The following is a 20,719-nucleotide window of genomic DNA, read 5'->3' as shown; positions in this document are numbered from 1 at the left end:
AGTGAGTTTCTGTGTTATATTAAAGCCTTATGAGCATAAAAAGGGGAAGATCCTGAAGTACAAAGAACACCTCTAACAGGTCACACTGAGCCCTCAGGCCAGCCCAGCATCTGCGTGATAGGACGGGGGAGGCCCGACCAGGGCTCGGGGGACGGACGCAGGAAATGAACAAAGGAAACCAGTGTTAAGCAGGGAATAGTACAACTTTACTTAGTGTCAGTCTATCTGAAGGACATCGTCAAAAATCAGATATTAAACATTCAAAGCAAATGGAAAAATATATATAGATATGTACATGTTAGTGATATATTATATGCATCTGTACAGCAATTCAGTGCTCCTGGGTGCAGCTCAGCGTGAGTGATGATTTGCAGACAAATGTCAGAAAGTTAAACCGAAATGCTGATCAGTGACAAACCAGCTACACATTCCCAAAGATAGACATATTAAAGAGGAGATGCGGGATAGATTCATATAGCACCTGTTTTTGTTTTTTTTATTATTATATTTTTAATTTGATGCAGAACATGACAATGGAGAAAAACATAGAGGTAAAATGTGAAATATTGCTGCATGGACAATTGCATTTATAATAACCGGGTCCATGTTTTGTTTTTTTATCATTTGGGACAGTGTTTACTGAGACTCCTGTAACGTGCAAAGCAGCGTAGCTCTGCCCACAGGGCCAGAACGGGCTGCGACACTGATTACCAGCAGCACTGACGGAGGGCACTAACCTCACACTGTCACACACACCATGTTTGGCACCTCCTGATGCTGGTACCCCACGGCCATGCCACTGCTGTACATGTGGGAGAGCAGGGTCAGTCATCCCTGCAGCATTTGGGGGTTAAGGGCATCACTCAGGGCCCCAGTGGCGGCATCACTCTGCTGACCCTGAGATTTGAACCAACGATGGCCTGATCACAGGCATAGGGTCCTAACCTGCTGAGCGATACAGCTTCCTGTGGGTTTTGAGGACTTTTATAGTCCAACAAAGACAGCGTTGCCAGAACATTCATAAAAACTGTAGGGTTTTGATGTCAGATAGATAAATGGATCGATAAACAAGGTAAGACTGGAACAATTGGAGGGATACGGAGGATTGTGTGAGACAGGGTGGACATGTGGAACAAGGGACAGGAGGAACAGGGGGGACGTGTGGGACAGGAGGGACATGGGGGATAAAAAGTACTGAGGCTCTGAGCTTCTGCTTTGCAGCTTCCATCTTTTAATCATACATCAGTTCACCCAAAAGGTCAGAGAAGTTCACGAGAGGAACAGTGAAGGTAATAGCATCACCATCTTCAAGAAGCCACCTCCAACAAGCCAAATGGAAAGGACACCAGAAGGAAGGAAAGGCCTGGTGGCATCACGGCACGGCTGAGAAATCATCCAGGCCTGGGTGAGGTGGGTGGTGAGATGGGGGGTGGGATGGGGGCGTGGCTTCACAATGTGGCCCGTGGCCGTCTGTGTCACACCGCCAGGATGGTGGCGATTGCGGCACCACTAGGACCGGAAGACGTGCACAGCCCGCACCACATACTGCCGACAGATGGGACACTCGCTCATGCGCTTGCCACACTTGGTGCAGGTGACCATGTGACCACACTCCAGCAGCACACAGTCGATCACGGCATCCATGCAGATCCTGCACAGGCTGTCGTCCTGGGCGGCTAGCTGCTGCTGCTCTGCGCCTGTGGGCAGGGAAGTGGGATCAGGGGGTAGTGCAATAACGTGACCAAGAATGCACAGATCAATAACAGCAATACTGTCCTGAGGCTCACACTGTCAAAAGGCAAGAGAAAGAGCCCAAGAGCTGAGGGAAAAGCCAGCTCTACACTTCTGCCAAACAGCAGACAGACATTTTACACAGAGATAAGCAGCCATGGAACATGCAGAGCATCATCAGTAGGAAACCAGCACGGCTGTGGGAGGAGACAGATACTGACAGAAGCGTCGCAATACAGGGGGATGAGGGAAGATGGTCACCTCTGCCTTGGACACTTTCTACTGAAGAAGTACCACAAACCATAAACTTACTGCACACGTGCTAATAGTCTCCTTAAATTTTAGGAGCTCATCAACCTGGGAAAACTTCCTTTTGGTGACGCGGCTGAGGGTGGCCCATAAAGGGCCTCAAACACAGACGTATGACGACATCCCCGTTACTGCACAGCCTGCCAAAGGAGCACCTTCTTCCACAGTTTTCCACCCTAGAAGAATACTCCTTTTAATTAAAAGGCAACTTTTCTTGCATTTTCCACTTTTTGAAAGAAGCACTCTCCCTGGCTGCATTGGCACAAAGCATGCTATCTATCCATCTATCTATCTATCTGACATCGAAACCTTACAGTCTCAGAGATCTGCTTCGTGCCAATGCAACCAGGGAGAGTGCTTCTTCCAAAAAGTGGAAAATGCAAGAAAAGTTGCTTCTTAAGTGCTCACAAGCTAAGAGGCAGGCCCTGGGAACCGTCGACGTAGAGTAAGGAGGCAGGCTCCAGGAACCATCGGCGTACAGCAAAGAGGCAGGCTCCAGGAACCATCGGCGTACGGCAAGGAGACAGGCTCCGGGAACCATCGGCGTACGGCAAGGAGACAGGCTCCGGGAACCATCGGCGTACGGCAAGGAGGCAGGCTCCGGGAACCATCGGCGTACGGCAAGGAGACAGGCTCCGGGAACCATCGGCGTACGGCAAGGAGACAGGCTCCGGGAACCATCGGCGTACGGCAAGGAGACAGGCTCCGGGAACCGTCGGCGAACGGCAAGGAGGCAGGCTCCGGGAACCGTCGATGTAGAGCAAGGAGGCAGGCTCCGGAAACCGTCGATGTAGAGCAAGGAGGCAGGCTCCGGGAACCGTCGATGTAGAGCAAGGAGGCAGGCTCCGGGAACCGTCGGCGAACGGCAAGGAGGCAGGCTCCGGGAACCGTCGGCGAATGGCAAGGAGGCAGGCTCTGGGAACCATCGACGTAGAGCAAGGAGGCAGGCTCCGGGAACCGTCAACGTACAGCAAGGAGGCAGGCTCCGAGTAGGGATGGCGAAAACTAAAAAATTTCTTGACCGACCACCGAGCCTCAGTAGCCGGTTGAAACCGGTTAACCGATTAGTTTAAAATATGGTACGCTATTTGAAATAACAGCCATTTCGAGCCGCGCCTGCAATTTCGCAACTCTGTCGCATCTCTCTGCCGCTCTGCCTCCCGCACACACACACACACACTGCCACTCACGTCACTTTTTTAAAATCCCCTACAGCGCGAAACATGAGTCCCGCAAACGCGGCGCCGAAGAGCTTGTTGTATGTAATCGTAGGACAAATGGCTCCTTAGTTTCAAATGGTTTGGGTAAAAGGTGATCGCTTTGAAAATAAAGGCGTTTGTCTAGGTTAGAAGCTCATTTGAAACATTGCCACGGCTCATTTAAGAAAATGACAGCTCCGAAGAGACGCCGCTTTAGTTGAGGTAGTGCTAACCATAATAAAGAAAGATGATGATCATCATCACCTTATCGGTTACCACTGAAATGTAGATGTAATGTATTTCCAAATCTAAGCCCATCTTATGCGGAATGTCACGGTAGGTTGGCTTTGGCTACCTTTCTCACCCGAAGAGGCTTGCGGGTGTCGCGTTTTCAGGTGATACATCATAGATGATGTGCTGCTACTATATTTAAGCACTGTATCACACAAGTTGCAACTTACATCTGTCTCATTCTTTTTGGTGAAATGGTCCCACACACTACTTTTCTTTGCACGCTTCATCCTGTCGTCTGCCCTGGCTCTAACCTCGAGTGTTTTAGCCTGTTGCCTTTACTTTTCGCAAACCTTGTGAGCGCGCGAACCCAAACGCTGTGACCTCGCGCCAAATGTTTTTATTGGTTTATTAAGTACAAACAGGCGAGTTATGAAAAATTGAGTGTGAGGGATAATTTGTTCACTTAACACAAAAAGATGAGGAATGAGATGGCTAACTGTAGTAGCGTATAGTCCACTGTCTATAATAGCCTAATTTAGATATCACTTTTTTTTTTAACCGACTACCGACAACTTTGACCGGTTAACGTTGATACGGTCAACCACCGGTCAAACGGTCATCGGTTAACATCCCTAGCTCCGAGAACCGTCGACGTAAAGCAAGGAGGCAGGCTCCGGGAACCGTCGATGTAAAGCAAGGAGGCAGGCTCCGGGAACCGTCGACATACAGCAAGGACGCAGGCTCCAGGAACCGTCAATGTGGAGCAAAGAGATAGGCTCCGGGATCTGTCGACATATAGCAAGGAGGCAGGCTCCGGGAACCATCAGCATACAGCAAGGAAGTAGGCTCCGGGAACTGTCGGCGTACAGCAAGGAGACAGGCTCCGGGAACCGTCACCATACAGCAAGGAGGCAGGCTTCAGGGACCGTCAACATACAGCAAGGAGGCAGGCTCCAGGAACCTTCAATGTAAAGCAAGGAGGCAGGGTGCGGGAACCGTCAATGTAAAGCAAGGAGGCAGGGTGCGGGAACCATCGACATAAAGGAGTTGGTGATAAGGCAGTAAAGAGAAGTCTGAAAACTTATACAGTAATATTCTTTCAAAGGGGTCTTCATTAATAAACCCAGCTGTGGTAATGATGATGATGATGATATTGATGAGAATGAAGGCCAAACGTGGAACCCTATCGAGGTCATTTTTGAAGCCCCTTACATGAGTAATGGGAATGGGGGCTTTAAATGATGTTGAGGCTAATGACAAAAGTGATGGGGACAGTCACAGCCAGCATGCAGTACCCTGACACCATGGTCATGCACACTTGGAGCAGGAAGTATCAGACAATCCCAACCCAGAGCTCTGTGATCAATTAACCAGCCTGATGTCTTCACAATTCAACCCCTTGTTGCATACATCAGTAGATTTAAATATTATTTTTATTCATTTTAAAACTAGACACACATGCCGATACCTGACATCTGTACTGCGTGGTGGCTGTTTTAATACTAGTTATGGCTAGTCCAGCAAAACAGAACATTGCTTATTTGCTGTACCCATTCATTGAGCAATGAGTTACGGGTATCCATTTAACTTTATATCTAATTACGCATCAATTTTTACTGTGTAATACTCTGTACATCAAACCGCCTTTGGCTGACCAAATATTATCATGAGATCATGGTATTTTACCACAATGTCTAGAACCAATCATGAGTTTATTACTACAAAACTGTTCCGTGTGAGCTTTGGAACTGAAAGCAAATAACAGCCGCTGGAACGTGCTGCTAATGAATCGCACATGTTATGTTTGCTTACATACTCAGCTTAGATTAGTATCTGTAAAAACATACTAACCAAATTAATTGCTCCCCCTACATGAGACACTGAATATGCATATACTAAAGAAATGGCGGCAAGTCTGGTGACAGAGTGAACCAACATACAGGTGGCTGGGCTGAGCAGTGACGTATGAGTACTTCCTGTCCAGGCGGTCAAACAGGAAGTGGCATGCTTTTGCTCAGTGGCAAGCCGGTGCGAAGAAGTTGAATGGTGCCTCACACAGCACAGAGTGAGTATCAGTCGGGCCCAGGAAGGAAGACAACAGACCAAAAGAAAAATTACCTCCGATTCCACCATTGCAGACAGGCTGGGGGTACGCAACCACTTTTGTGGGGGAGTGAGGAGGAGGAGGGTAAAATGTGTTTATTAGACAGCTGGCCTGAATGACTCCCAACGTGCCTTTCTGTTTAGCCCGAGCAGGTGTGCAGAGATATGAGCAAGCGCCGATCTCCAGCCTCTTACCTGCAGTTAGACTGCTGTTAACATTTTCTACTGCAAGGGAAATCAGACAGATCAGTTAGTTCTACATTTAGAAGATGGCAACCCTAACAAATATAGCTTAAGCATGCAAGCATACTGTTGTCTAATCACAGTTACAGCATTTAGCAGACGCTCTTATCCAGAGCGACATTTTTCTAAATTCAGGGACAGTCCCTCTGGAGAAAGTTGGGGTTACGGTTCTTGCATTAGCATAAGTCTAATTATAACAAATACACTGTGCGTGAGCTAATCACAGTTAGCACATGCACCTATGTAGCATCAGTATAGGTCTACCCCTAACAAATAGTGTCAGCTAATCACAATGAACACATGCACCTATGTAACATTAGCATAGGCCGAACCCCAACAAATATACAACGTGTAAGCTAATCACAGTTAACACATGCACCTATGTAGCATTAGCATAGGCCGAACCCTAACAAATATACTATGTGTAAGCTAATCACAGTTAGCACATCCACCTATGCAGCATAAACAAAGGCCTAACCATAACAAATACACTGTGTCAACTAATCACAGTTAGCACACACATCCATACACACTGGCCACTTTATTAGGTACACCTGTTTAACTGCTCATTGATGCAAATAAATATCTAATCCGCCAATTATATGTCAGCAGCACACTGTATAAAATCATGCAGATGCAAGTCAGGAGCTTCATTTAATGTTCACCACCAGAATGGGTAAGAAAGGTGATTTAAGTGACTTGGAATGCAGCATCGGTTGTTGGTGCCAGATGGGGTGGTATGAGTGTTTGAGAAACTGCTGATCTACTGGGATTTTCACACAAACTATCTCTAGGGTTTACAGAGAATTGGCCAAAAAAGAAAAAACATCCGGTTCTCTGGGTGAAAACACCTTGTTGATGGCAGAGGTCAGAAAAGAATGGTCAGACTGGTTCAAACTGATAGAAATGCAACAGTAACCCTTAAAACCACTTGTTACAACCAAGGAATGCACAAGAGCATCCGGGGTCTGAAATTAACACCCGATATGCAAACGCAGGTAGATTTTACATTTGGCAAGTAAATCCCAGAAGACTATCTACTACACTGGTGGGTAAATGTTTATACCAAAAGTCACATAAAGGTACAAAAACAAGGATCTGTATAGAAACACAAGAGAACATAATCAACAATGTTATTGAAAAACAGAATCTAGGGGTACAAAACACAAAACATCCAACAAGTTGTGGCCGGTAGGAAACTGCGTTACCAGCCGTCCACTTACGGACCAAGAAAGGTGTCAAAACACTAAGGAATGAATGAGAGCAACACCTGCTGGCCCAATGGGAGAAGAACAGATACAAGAGCACAAGGCAGGAACCGATCCTGATACTACTGATCAGGTCCATCCCTTTATGACCACAGTGTACCCAGCTTCTAATGCAGCGGTGCCCAATTCCAGTCCTGGACGGCCAGAGCCCTGTACATTTTTGGGTTTCCCCTCATTTAACACACCTGATTCAACTCCTTGTGCTAATTACCACACAGCTCTTGAGCTGAATCATTTATGGTGGAATAGGGAAAGAACTAAGTTACACAGGGCTCCGGCCCTCCAGGACTGGAGTTGGGCACCCCTGTTCTAATGGCTGCTTCCAACAGGATAACACACCATGCCACAAAGCTCATATAATCTCAGACTGGTTTCTTTGAAGTGCCAATGAATTCACTGTACTCAAATGGCATCCACAGTCACCATATCTCAATCCAAAAGAACACCTATGAGATGTGGTGGAACGAGAGATTCACATCATGAAGATGCAGCCGACAAATCTGCAGCAACTGCATGTTGCAGCCATGTCAACATGGACCAAAGTCTCTGAGGAATGTTTGAAGTACTTTGCTGAATTTTTGCCATGAAGAATTAAGGCAGTTCTGAAGGCAAAAGGGGGTCCAACCCAGTACCAGCAAGGTGTACCTAATAAAGTGGCTAATGAGTATACGATGCATTAGCATAGGTCTAACCCTAACAAGTACAGCCTTAGCTTGTAGACATACTTTCAGCCATTCACAAAAAGCATACGCAGCTCTCTAGTATTACCACAGGCCTAACCCTGATCCTAGTAAATATAGCCTTAGCATCAGTGTTAATTTTGACGAAATTCGTAATAAAATTAAAGTATCGTTTTAATATAAATACATACATATATCACTTTAATCGCTGCTAGAGTAGGATATGGACGGTCTTATTATTTCGAAAAGATATAAAATGTGACGTGTTTTTCTCATATTCGTTTTATATTTGTCGGAGTAACAACGCAAACGGAATGACAAGCCGTTTCGGGCGAAAACAGCGCATTTTTTTTAAATTTCAAATAAAACGCGGAGTTGCCAACTTCGGCCAGCTGGCTGGAGATGTCTGCTCACAAATGTAACAGTTCTTACCTTGTAAATAGCCTGCTTCTCTATTTAACCGTGTAAATACACTTTGGACGTATATTATACGTTTATAATGGTATGATATAGATTTGCCGTAAGATTTCCTGCGTGAGTCTGAAACCGTTAGTGTCATGCCAAATGCTTGAGATTTGGCAACCCTGAAAACGTACATTTTATTGTTCCACCTGAGTTGATTTATATAACAAATAACATTACTTTATACAGTTGTTAAAAAGCGGAAACTTCAACGAACATGAAATCACCAATAAACTCCGTCTACAAATATTTATTTTAATATTTCTATTTTAACATTCAGAGACAGCAGGCCTAGTGGCATTATAGCCTATGCACTTTGAAGTGATTTTATTTTTGCACTAATGGCACTACTGATTTTACAGTACTCAGTTTGCAGTAATCTGTAATCTTATGACATTTAGTCAACTAAAACTAGACTAAAACTAAAATAATTTAGATGACAAAATTATGACAAACTAAATAAAATTTTAGTCAAAAGACTATGACTAAAACTAAATAAAAATTTGCTATCAAAATTAACACTGCTTAGCATGCACACATATCTATGTAGCATTAGCGCTGGCAGCTAAGTGTGTATGGGCACACGCAGTAAATGCTGCATTAGCGTGATGGGGTGGGGGCGGCTTACGGGACTTGCGATTCTGCTCGTTCTCACGGTACAGGCGACCCACACGCTCCACCAGCTCCCACTTTTCACAGCAGCCGGAGTAGCTGACGAAGTTGCGGGCCAGTATCTCCTTGAGCTGCCGCACAGACAGGCCCTCCACCTCATCAAGGCTGGAGAGGTCAGAGAGCGATGCACGAGCACGCTTCTGCGCCGTGGGGCTGGCCTTCCGTGAGGGGAGTGAGCATTAATGAACAGAGCACACACAAATACACACAGTGCATCATGGTCTGGAGTAGAGCCCTGCGCGGGACTATTTTTTTAATCCCGCTCCCGCCCACTCCCGCTGAATTTCTGACCATTACCGCCCACTCCCACTGAATTTCTGACGATTCCCGCCCAATCCCGCCCGCTGTCTCTGTCACTCCCGCCCGCTCCCGCCCACGACAATCTAAAACCCGCCCAATCCCGTGAGATTTGCGTTGGGTCCCGCGGGATCCCGCTCCCAATTGCAGGGCTCTACCTGGGAGTACAGCAACGGGGCAGGTGTGTCGCCTCAATCCTGAAGTGCCAGATTTGTGCCCGTTGTACACTATCGCTTTGCCGCACTTCACACAACACACAAAGTTCAGCTCTTTACCCTCTTTGTTTGTTACAATTTTAAAGTTTTTCCATATCTCTGATTTCCCCAATTTTAGTTTTGTTTTATATTCTCCCTTTGCAATTTTATTAACAACATCAGCTGCATCCTCCATCCTGCTAAGCTAACAATTTTGGGACCCGCTGTCTATTTTTATCCCGCCCGCTATCTCTGTTGCTCCCGGCCACTCCCGCCCACGACAATCTAAAACCCGCCCAATCCCGTGAGATTTGCGTTGGGTCCCGCGGGACCCGCAGGATCCCACTCCCAATGCAGGGCTCTAGTCTGGAGCGTGGGACCATAGCCTCACACCTCCAGGGGTGTGGGTTCAAATCCCTCCCCCAGCCCTGCAGGTACAGCTTACAGGTTCTACCCATGTTGCGTTTTTCCAGGTACTCTGGTTTCTACCCAGCTCAAAAACACACAGCACGGCCAAACAGCATCCCTAAGCCACTTGTAATGGCACTGACAAGCCCGAGTGGATATTTCATAGAACTCAGTAAAAATTCTCCTAAAGGTTTGGAATAGAAGAATAGACAGAAAAGTGTCAAAAAAGGTTCTTTGTTTCTGGCCATTTTGAGTCTTCAATCGAACCCACAATTGCTGATGCTCCAAATACTCAACTAGTTTAAAGAATGCCAGTTTTATTGCTTCTTTAAATCAATGCAACAGGGTTCAGCTGTGCTAACATGATTTCAAAAGGAATTTCTAATGATCAAATTTGCCTTTTATAAAATGATAAACTTGGATTAGCAAACACAACATGCCATTGGAACACAGGACCGATGGTTGCTGATAATAGGCCAATGAAAATATTACACTAAAAGTTGTTTCCAGCTACAGTAGTCATTAACAGCATTAACAACGTTTACACTGTATTTTGGATTAACTTGATGTTATTTTAATGGACCAAAAATAGTTTTGCTTTCAGAAACAAGGACATTTCCAAATGACCTGAAACTTTTGAATGGTAGTGTAGTATAATCTCACTTCAAGTTGGAAAACCAATCAGAAGTTCAGCAGAGTGAGACACAATGTGTCAGTGTGTAGGGCTCACCTGTGCGTCTTCACTGGATTCCAAGTTCAAGAGGGACAGAGAAGCCACATCTTCTAGATCCTTTTTGAGCAACACAAACCAAGGACAAGAAAAAAAAAAAAAAGCATGAATCATGGTTATGCCCAAGCCTTCACTAGGACAACAGGGAAGGAATTAGGCTCTGTGAAAGCCAAAGCACACACAAAAGTGCTTAAGGATGGGGGATGTCATCTTTAACTGAACTGCCTGCTCCTTAGTACACAAGACCTCTTAGAGGGCACCCAGGTTAAAATGGATTCCCTACGAATCACAGGGACAGTCATTCCCACTTCCCATTTCCCAGAATCCTCCATTTCTCCAGTGCTGCTATGGGGTCCAGCATAACTTTCATGCTGTAAAAAGGCAGCACTGGCACCACTGCAAAATGAAATAACACGCTTTGAAAGGTGCAAAGTCAAGTGCCTCTCCACACGAACATGAGATGCACTAATAGTCCCCACGGGCCAAAAGAAACTGAACATTTAAAGAGAAACATTAAATTACTCGGTTTATTTGTACAGTATACCCTAGGGCTGTAAATCATTGGCCCCAAGGGAATTTGATTTGATTACAAATACGCCTGTCACAATTATGACATAATCGCCTGATCCTGATTGTTTAAGCTCACTGCAATTATTTTTTGCATAATTGCAAGAATCGTCTCCATTCATCTATATAAAATTTGGTGAATGACACAGAACCGTCATATTTCTATTACTATTTCCACTTCGTTTTCTACTGTGTAATGTTCGACTGGCACTTGTTTAATGACATTATTTTGTTGTGCTTCTGAAGCGATCCGTTCCTAGCATGTCTGCGCATGCTCACGTGCACCATTACCCTGCGCTGCAAATTTTACAACAATGCCCGATCTGTACCACTTAGTTTCACAACATTTCGAATCAACCTGATACCACTGATATTTCTTGTCACTACATTGGGTTCATAAGGACTGCTTGTGAGCGATCTCTATCAGCCCAAAATGGGATGGTTTTTTTTCCTCTGTGTTTAGTAAAAGTTCTGCATAACGCCTGCACTTGTGTCTGAGTACGTGTTTATGGGTTTCGTTACAGTGAGATGACTGTACATGTCTCTAACAGCTGCCACTATTATGCTGCAGCAAAGTCAGTATATTATGCCAAAAAGAACTAGAGAGATGTGTCATTTTGTACATTTTTTTGTATAACCTCCCTGTGCCAATAAAAGAGCATTCAGTCTCCTATAGCATGTACCTTTAAAAGGGCTGTCAATACCTGTAGAGGACACGGTAGCTACCTCAGGGTGACCATTACTGCCATAGCTTGCAAAAAGAATGACTTAAGTGCTGCAAATTAGGCATTTCCCAAAAGCATCGTAGTGCAAAGATCATCAAGTGGTGCTTCTCTTATGAATATGACAGAGCCTTATACCGCCACCCTATGTTTCAGAAATCCAAGAAGCAGCACTGCTACTCCGTGGGTCAATGTGCAGCACGTGAAAGCGAGAGCGCACAGTCACAAAGCAGGAGTATCTTTATTTTACCCCCAAAAATTGATTCTGACTTTCCAGACTGATGCATTAAATCACCACCTTGATAATCAATTCATTATGATGCATCTTTATACCCATAGCATATGCCGATATATAAAAATAAGTCACTACTAATGGCTTCAGAAAAGCGCAAAATGCCTGATATTGCCTAGGAGAAAGGCTATTGCTACAGGAGGACAGAGATGTACCTGGTGCTGAAGTCCATACCTGATTGGCGTTTCCTTCCTGGTGGGTGGTCACTGTGTGGTGGTCACTTCCTACTTGGTGGGAGGTTCCTATGTGGTGACTTGTTCCTGCTTGTTGGTTGTTTCCTTCCTGGTGGGCATTCCCTATCGGGTTTGTCATCCCTATTAGCTGGGCATTTCCTGTTGAGTTTGTTGTCATGTGGGAATTCACTGCCTGGCAGGCTGTCTCTGTTGGGTGGGCTTTTCCAGTTGAATAAGCTGTCCCTGCCTGGTGGCCTATTCCTGCCTGGTGAGCATTGCCTGCCTGGTGAGTATTCCCTGCCTGGTGGGACGTATCTGACTGGTGGGACGACTTTGTCTGGTGAGCGTTCCCTGTTGGGTGGGACGTCTTTCTCTGGTGGGCGTTCCCTGTTGGGTGGGCTGTCCTTGTCTGGTGGGCGTTCCCTGTTGGGTGGGCTGTCCTTGTCTGGTGAGTGTTCCCTGGTGAGCAGGCTGTCCCTGTCTGGTGGGCATTCCCTGTTGGGTGGGCTGTCCTTGTCTGATGAGTGTTCCCTGTTGGGTGGGCTGTCCTTGTCTGGTGGGCGTTCCCTGTTGGGTGGGCTGTCCTTGTCTGGTGGGTGTTCCCTGTTGGGTGGGATGTCCTTGTCTGGTTTGTGTTCCCTGGTGAGCAGGCTGTCCCTGTCTGGTGGGCGTTCCCTGTTGGGTGGGATGTCCTTGTCTGGTTTGTGTTCCCTGGTGAGCAGGCTGTCCCTGTCTGGTGGGCGTTCCCTGTTGGGTGGGCTGTCCTTGTCTGATGAGTGTTCCCTGGTGGGTGGGCTGTCCTTGCCTGGTGGGAGTTGATTGTTGGGTGGGACATCCATGCCTGATGCACTGTATCTGTTGGTTGGGCATTTCCTGTAGGGTAGGCTGTTCCTGCCTGATGGGTCGTCCCTATTGAGTGGGTGTTTCCCGCCTGGTGGTCCGTCCCTGTTTGGTGGGCCATCCATACTTGGTGAGCTGTCGCTGGCTGGTGGGCATTCCCAGTTGGGCGGGTCGTCCCGCTCTGGTGGGCATTCCCAGTTGGGTGGGTGGTCCCACCCTGGTGGGCTGTCACAGTTGGCTGGGTGGTCCCAGTCTGGTGGGCCGTCCCAGTTGGGCGGGTGGTTCCGGTCTGGGGGGCCGTCCCAGTTGGACGGGTGGTCCCTGACTGGTTGGCCGTCCCAGTTGGACGGGTGGTCCCTGACTGGTGGGCCGTCCCAGTTGGGCAGGTGGTCCCGGACTGGTGGGCGGTCCCTGCCGTGTGGGCGGTCCCTGCCGGGTGGGCGGTCCCTGCCTGGTGGGCGGTGCCTGAGCATTCAGTCTGGCTGAGCAATTCTCCCTGAGAGGTGGAGTTTGTGGTGGTTGCCGGGCTATATAAGGAACATGGGCGTGAGCGCATCCCACCTGAGTTCCCCTCCTCTTCCTCCCCTTCATTCTCTCCCTCCTGGCTGTGAGGCACTCCCCGGTGGCACAGCACCAGGTCCACCAGGTCTTCCTTCTCACGGCAAGTGTCTGTGGGAACGTTGCGCAGAATCAGGTACTGCCTCAGGTCCTTGACACGCAGGCGCATCAATTGTGGCCGCTGAAAGGCTGTGCCCCGCAACAGCTGGCAGGTGGTGCAGCGACGCAGGCTGTCCTGTGGCACTGAGCACAGGGCGCAGAAGCTCTTCTTGCAGTCGCAGCAGATGTGCTGCAGGTGAGGAAGAGATTACAGAGGCATGAGAGTGCTGCTCCCCCAATGCCAAAGCCCGAGGCCCCAGAAGTCTGAGGCCCCCAAAGCCCGAGGCCCCAGAAGTCTGAGACCCCTCTCCCCCAAAGCCCGAGGCCCCAGAAGTCTGAGACCCCTCTCCCCCAAAACCCGAGGCCCCAGAAGTCTGAGACCCCTCTCCCCCAAAGCCCGAGGCCCCAGAAGTCTGAGACCCCTCTCCCCCAAAGCCCGAGGCCCCAGAAGTCTGAGGCCCCCAAAGCCCGAGGCCCCAGAAGTCTGAGGCCCCCAAAGCCCGAGGCCCCAGAAGTCTGAGGCCCCCAAAGCCCGAGGCCCCAGAAGTCTGAGACGCCTCTCCCCCAAAGCCCGAGGCCCCAATCCTCCCAAAGCCCGAGGCCTCACTCCCCCAAAGCCCGAGGCCCCAATCCCCCCAAAGCCCGAGGCCTCACTCCCCCAAAGCCCGAGGCCCCAATCCCCCAAAGCCCGAGGCCCCAATCCCCCAAAGCCCGAGGCCCCAATCCCCCCAAAGCCCGAGGCCTCACTCCCCCAAAGCCCGAGGCCCCAATCCCCCAAAGCCCGAGGCCCCAATCCCGCAAAGCCTGAGGCCCCAGAAGCCAGAGGCCCCACTCCCCAAAAGCCCGAGGCCCCACTCCCCCAAAGCCCGAGGCCCCACTCCCCCCAAAGCCCGAGGTAAGAAAGCGACTGAGGAAAGCATGCCTGAGGTGCGGGACATGCAGGCAAGAGGAGGAGAAGCCTTCCAATCAGCCTGTGCCGGCATCCCCCCCAGCACGGCATGCAGACACCCCAATGGGTGGCCAGCAGGGAACCATGCTTGAGCCGACGCAATACTTGCCTTCCTCCTGAAGACAGAGAAGGCCTGGCCGCAGGCCTTGCACACCAGACTGGGGCTCGCCGAACCGCTGGATGGATAGCTGGAGTAGCCGGCGCTGGGGGCAAAGCGGAAGGGGCCGGCGGCGGCTCCGAAGGCCGGCTGCTGGCCGCGCACTGCTCCCGTGCCCATCACCTCATGGAGCAGACCGCAGCAGGAAGCCCACATGGAGGAGGCCCCAGCCTGCGAGGCACAGAGTGGTGGCTGGTGAGCAGGGGCGGCGCCCATCTAACACAGGTGAAGCTTTACCACGCAGGGCTGCGTAGGAGCTGCTGTACCATCTGATGGGACAGTGGTGTACTACAACACAGGGCATGTGATCACATGATGGCATTCCCTACTTGACAAGACATAGTACAAAACCCCAGTCTGTGACTGCATCAGAGTGTGTGCTGTGCTGCATATTGCACAGGCTACCTTCTCTGCAGAAACTCATAGCAGCTTTACCACCCTGGTTAACACCAACCTGGACCAGAACCAGAAAGAATGTCACTTTCCACACAAGCATGTATCAACATGGTAAAAAACATGTCCCTGGTGTGATAAGCTGGAGAAGATCATAAGTAAACAGCACAGTGTACTCTGCAGGAGAATGAGATCCATTTCCCCAGAGGTTTGTGGAACATTGTAAAAACCTCAAAGGTCCTGACAGCGGCAAGGGACAAGAGGAGGCCACACACTCAAAAGTCACTCCGCCAGCCGAAACCGATACCAGTCTGATATTTTTTTCCCCTTTATCAGATACTAAGCATTAAATGATAGATTTGTATCCATACATTTCAGATAATATGGCAAACTATCTGCATTTAGTGTTGAAGCGGTATTGTTTGAGTATGCACATTATGCTTGATTATCTAACTGTTTAAAACACAGCGCAGCATAATAACCTGTAGGTACAGATGTTAGTCTAATAATGGTAATGTAGCCTGTTTGCTATATTATAAGGTCTTGCTATATTATAAGATCCCTTACATAAATCACCAACTTGAAGCTTGGGAGAATTTTATTATTCTATATAGCATGATGCATGCAATTCTGACATAGGGAATAACTGAGTTTCAGCAGTGGTTCAGACATAATGAGTCCATGGTTATGATTCGATGGTTAGAGATATATAACATTAGTGATGCCTGTAATAGTGTAATTAGTACCGGTATTAAAGAACTGTAATACCAAACAGCTTTTTAAAATGTGGTACCACGGCACCTCTTCGGAACCGGTACCCTGGCCAACGCAAGTCTGCACAAACTCTGAGATGCTTGATAAAATGTGGGACTGTCTTCTTATTGGTGGAGCATGAATAAGTAATAATTGCTGTGTTGTATACTTGATAAATCTCTGTGTCATTGTTCCCAAAATAACAAAAATGGACATTAACCATGAATTCCATTCTGCTGTGCAATAGTGCTTTCCTTCCTGTTTTCTTCTGCATAAAAAAAATCCCAAAATGATGACAAAAGCTTGCTTGGGCCAGGATGGTTAAGTGCAATATGAGCAGAGACCAGCAGGGGAGTGAGGAGGGGGGCAATCGTGCTCGGGCACGGTATGAGGCAACCGGGCCAAGTGTGAGCACGGACTAAAACGACACTCAGCAGCATGCACCCGACAGAGGTGACCCTGGCTATCACAGCCGTCGCATGCCGGACCACCTGTGGCACCACTCCATCTAGCGCCACCTGTACACCGCTACACCTGTAGCCATCCTCGTGCAGCACAGCTGGAGCAGATCCTGATTGGATGGACCTCACTGAACAATAGGGGAGGCACTGATCCATAAGACTGATGCCAAGCAGGGCCATTAGGATGTGAATGGCTGAGGACTGAGCTTGAACCCGAGGACAGTCGCATTCCCGCTAGAGGCTGCAGTTTTCCTCAGGGCTTGGATTCCCCTGCCCCTTCCCAGAAGCCATTGTGGGAAGGGCTACTGAACAGGCAGCAGTGGACAAACAGATAAGCAACGAACAAGAAGCGATCATATGAGAAAATGAAGAAACAAATTCAAATTTGTTCGAAGGAATCGGACAAAAGAATAAACAACAAGGTAATAAACACCTGAGACAACTGACAGAAGGATGGATGACAGGTGTCTAACCCCCACCCAATCAGGCATCCAGTTACAACCACAAAGCCATATTGCACCATAAGCAATAACCACATTTCCCCCAGTCACCCCAGGCCATCTCCAAGCCCCACTCTAACACACAGCTTTATTAAAAATGACCAGGGAACTGTTTCATTTACTAACTGGTTCCTGTTAATGGTGACGCGTATGTGGGAAATGGCACCATCAAGCCACAAGGAAGTTGCCAGAAAGGGCCTTTCCCACACAGTGGTGAGAGTGAGAGGCTTGCGGTGTCACTCGTGGCTCCACCCGCATGCCCCAGTCCAGCCTGTTGGCGGAGACGCTGCTAGCCGTGTATCACCGGCCGTCCCGCTAAGCGACGTTTGGCCACTAGGTCACCACTAATATGCAGAACAAGGTACCAGGGCATGGGCACACCTGGAGGTCACAGAGCCACGGGTGCACACCCATAACTCTGCATTTTACAGCAAATGCTGCATGCTTTGGTGCTATGGTCAAGTAGCATTAGCACACTTCCATAGTGGCCAATCAGGAAGACGAAGGCCCGCATGTCCTACAGGCAGCTGCGGGGGGCGGCATTCCTCTTCATAAAAATCAACATAACTGATTAATATAGTTCCAACAGGACATACAGCATATTCATGGCAGTTTGTTAGAGTAACAAAAACACTGTTTTGACAGGAGGCATATCCAGCAGCGCTGTTTACACTCTGCCCACATCCGCTCCCCTGATATCCCCTTCACAGCAGCGCTTGCACGGAATCAGCTGGAAGGGTGTTTCATTCCACCACAGATATATCACAGGGATGTTTCTATAACGGATCCATATGCCTCAAAAGGAACATGAACTGGGATATTTTACCATCTTCAATGAACCCTTTTCATGAGGTGACTGTTTAAGCTGCCTCCACACTCAGCTGGACCCGAGAAAACAGAAAGCGGATCCCATTCAGCATCTGTGCCATTACGGAGCACCAGCGTGGAGGCGTAATGGTGATAGACTAAGGAGATGCTCAAGGAAAGGGCTAATTTCCTGGATACCTTCTGCAATACTGGCCAGCTTCAGTGGGACAAAGAACCTTAGACAACTGAAATAACGACAGGCTGAGGTCATGAAGAGGACCTGTTTGCCTGCTGGTGGTTTTATGGTTGTCTTACACGGTTTTGGCTTGCCACAGCTCTGTGCTACAACGTCCAAAGTCCACAGTGGAAAGCTCAGGCAGCAACCTGCTTCTGTAACTCTGGCTGATATCACGTGTCCGGGGCCAGACCCCTGTGAATTATAATTATTGGGGCAAACAAGGTCTTCTAAAGAGCCTACTGTGCTTAAGCTCGGCACATGCCCTGCCCTGACCCCCAGCTCCACCAAGATCAGGGTAAAGGGCCTGGCTTTGCCTTCTACCACACCGAGTCAGGCCCGACATCAAAATGCATGCATGTCCTGCTGCAGCTGCTCCTACAGCTTACGGTCTCTTAAACAAAGGTCAGTTAAAAATTAAGCTCTATAATTAATAAGTTATGCTACTGAAAGTGTCCCAGAGTACTTCTGGTCACTGCTGACTAGCATTTAACCATGACAACAGCTGGCCAGGGCCTGGCATCTTCCAGTACCTCACTCCTGCATATGAACATTAGTATATTACCAAATAATACAAAAGGACACTTGTTTAATATCGATATGCATAGCAAATGAGCACACAGAATCCCATCACCACACGACATAATGGCCACGACTTGTCATGCATCAAAGCGCAATGTCACGACCTCTCGCAGTGCTTATGACCTGTCTTTATTAATAATCACAATCGCCTGTGTTCGTGTACACTGCGGTGTAGAGCTGTAAGTCAGGCAAAGGGGGGGTGGGGGGGCAAAAATAGCTTCGTGCTCATTGACTGCAGCGATCAGCTGTGATCTCCTCTGAGAGGAACTGGTCCAGCTAATAAGGGAGGGCTAGCCCGCTTCCCAGCTCGCAAAAGCAATTAATAACGAAGACGCTGAAATGGATGCAAGCGAAAGGCAGCCATTACCGCCCTGTCCGAAAAAAAGGCGTCCGGCAGATTAGCAGATGGTGATCATCAGCATTACAGAACGCCGCGTTGTTATTATTACTTACAGGGCGGGGAAACGCGGAGCTGTTTAAATATAAAGCTGTCAACGGTGACAGGTCGCCCAGCTATCAGAGTAGAAGTCACCGGCACACTGGATAGCAGTGTCACCCCGAAATCGGTTAAATAGCAGCCCTTATCCACAAGAAACTCATTCAGCGACTGGGTTAGTCAAGAGTTCTGGCATATTCGTCAGTCGTTTCAGTTCAGTAATGCTGACTGCCGTGTAGCTACAGCACCTAGGCGCTGCTGGGGGCACCATCGCGGCCATCGCCAGCCCATCAGCTAAAGCCTGGCTCGCAAAGCGCATCGGAAGAGCGTATGTAAGAGTGGCATACCTTCATAGCAGCAGCTCGGGGTTGCGCGGTCCAGCCAGACACACTGACAGACTGACCATCACTGGAGAACAGCCGCTCACTCCATTACGTCTTCACCCTCCGTCACCGCAAGGGCTCTGGGTAGGGCCGGCATGACGTCATGCACGCGGGCTCCGCCAATCAGGGCACGGCTGAGAACATCCTTATCTATAGCAGCCAATGGTAGTGCGAGGGCGCTTGCGTCGGCGCCCGCGGTGTCACATGGCCATGCGTAGGAAGAGTTGTACACCGTGGCGCAGAGGTTGGCGTCTTTTGCCTGGTGTCGGTATTCGCTTATCTTTATAATCAGGATCGTGATAAATCGTTCGTATACATAGATGTGACATTTATCATTTAAAATTTAATCTAGGAGCAGTCCAGGTTATACCAGTGACCCATGTGACCAGCAGTTGACATGCAAGCCTACTTGTGTTTAGGGGACTTAGGAATATCAGTACAGTATTAGTTCATCATTGTAGACTGGGGTTATTTGCCTGTTTGATGGGCTTTTTGGAACCAACCTAACAGCACATGTTCTCTGTATGTGTGTAAATAAACGAAAATAATTGTGCAGATGACATGTAATTTTTTTGTCATTGAATGTAGGTGCTGTTTAAGCAATAAACTCATGACCGAGCAGCGTAATTGCAGACTGAAAAATAAGTAGCTACCTTTGTGACAGTAAGCTGGTGCTGTCATGCCTTCAGAAAACGATATCTAGTTTAGTCATGTTGTCGTGTATTGTAACACTTACGTCACTCCCACGACAGGCATGTGATGTAATAGTTTTTAAAAAGCACTTGTATGCATCACCTGATGTAAAAACAGGAAAATGACAGAATTACACGGACTGACACGTGGCTTAGCGTTCTATCGCTAACATCAAATAATATATGTATCTGATCGTTATAAGTGTGTATTTAAAATATAAATTCCTATATATTATTTTACTTAATTGGATATATTCAACACATTGTTTGTCTGAGTAATCTATATACAAATTTCCTGAAATCAGAGGGCTGTTTGATTTTCCGTTACTTTTAAGACACCAAAACTACCACATCGGCGGACTCTACTTCATCTGAAAGAGTGGCAGTTCTGTTTTGAGGTCCTCACCCTTTCCAAGAAACCTCATTTCAGCAGCTTGTACCTTGTTCTTTGCTCATCAGCCACAACTAGTGAGCACAGGGATGTAGACTGACCAGTAAACCGCGGGTCTTCTCTTCAGCTTAAATCTGTCTTCACCACTGCAGACCTCTTCAGTGCCCACAAAGCTGCAGCCACTGAACCGAGCCAGTCA

At 48.1% G+C, this 20,719-nt stretch overlaps 1 protein-coding gene across 2 annotated transcripts; it reads right to left on the bottom strand.

Moving 5' to 3' along the window:
* Positions 1-184: 184 nt before the first annotated feature.
* Positions 185-19,559, bottom strand: rnf34a (ring finger protein 34a). 2 transcript variants are annotated; one of them, XM_023803012.2, is made up of 8 exons: positions 19,402-19,559; positions 14,840-15,058; positions 12,286-13,971; positions 10,531-10,590; positions 8,858-9,059; positions 5,772-5,801; positions 5,592-5,633; positions 185-1,697 (listed from the first exon to the last, which is right to left on the bottom strand). In XM_023803012.2, the coding sequence occupies exons 1-8, from the start codon at positions 19,405-19,407 to the stop codon at positions 1,510-1,512; spliced, it is 2,433 nt and encodes an 810-aa protein (XP_023658780.2). In that variant the 5' UTR covers positions 19,408-19,559; the 3' UTR covers positions 185-1,509. The 2 variants fall into 2 exon arrangements, with proteins under 2 accessions (XP_023658780.2, XP_023658781.2); XM_023803013.2 differs by lacking the exon at positions 5,592-5,633.
* Positions 19,560-20,719: the final 1,160 nt, after the last annotated feature.

The sequence above is a fragment of the Paramormyrops kingsleyae genome, chromosome 2 (genome assembly GCF_048594095.1).
Source record: "Paramormyrops kingsleyae isolate MSU_618 chromosome 2, PKINGS_0.4, whole genome shotgun sequence".
NCBI lineage: Eukaryota > Metazoa > Chordata > Actinopteri > Osteoglossiformes > Mormyridae > Paramormyrops > Paramormyrops kingsleyae.
The sequence above is the reverse complement of the archived record's forward strand: the minus strand, read 5'-3'. Positions and strand labels throughout refer to the sequence as shown.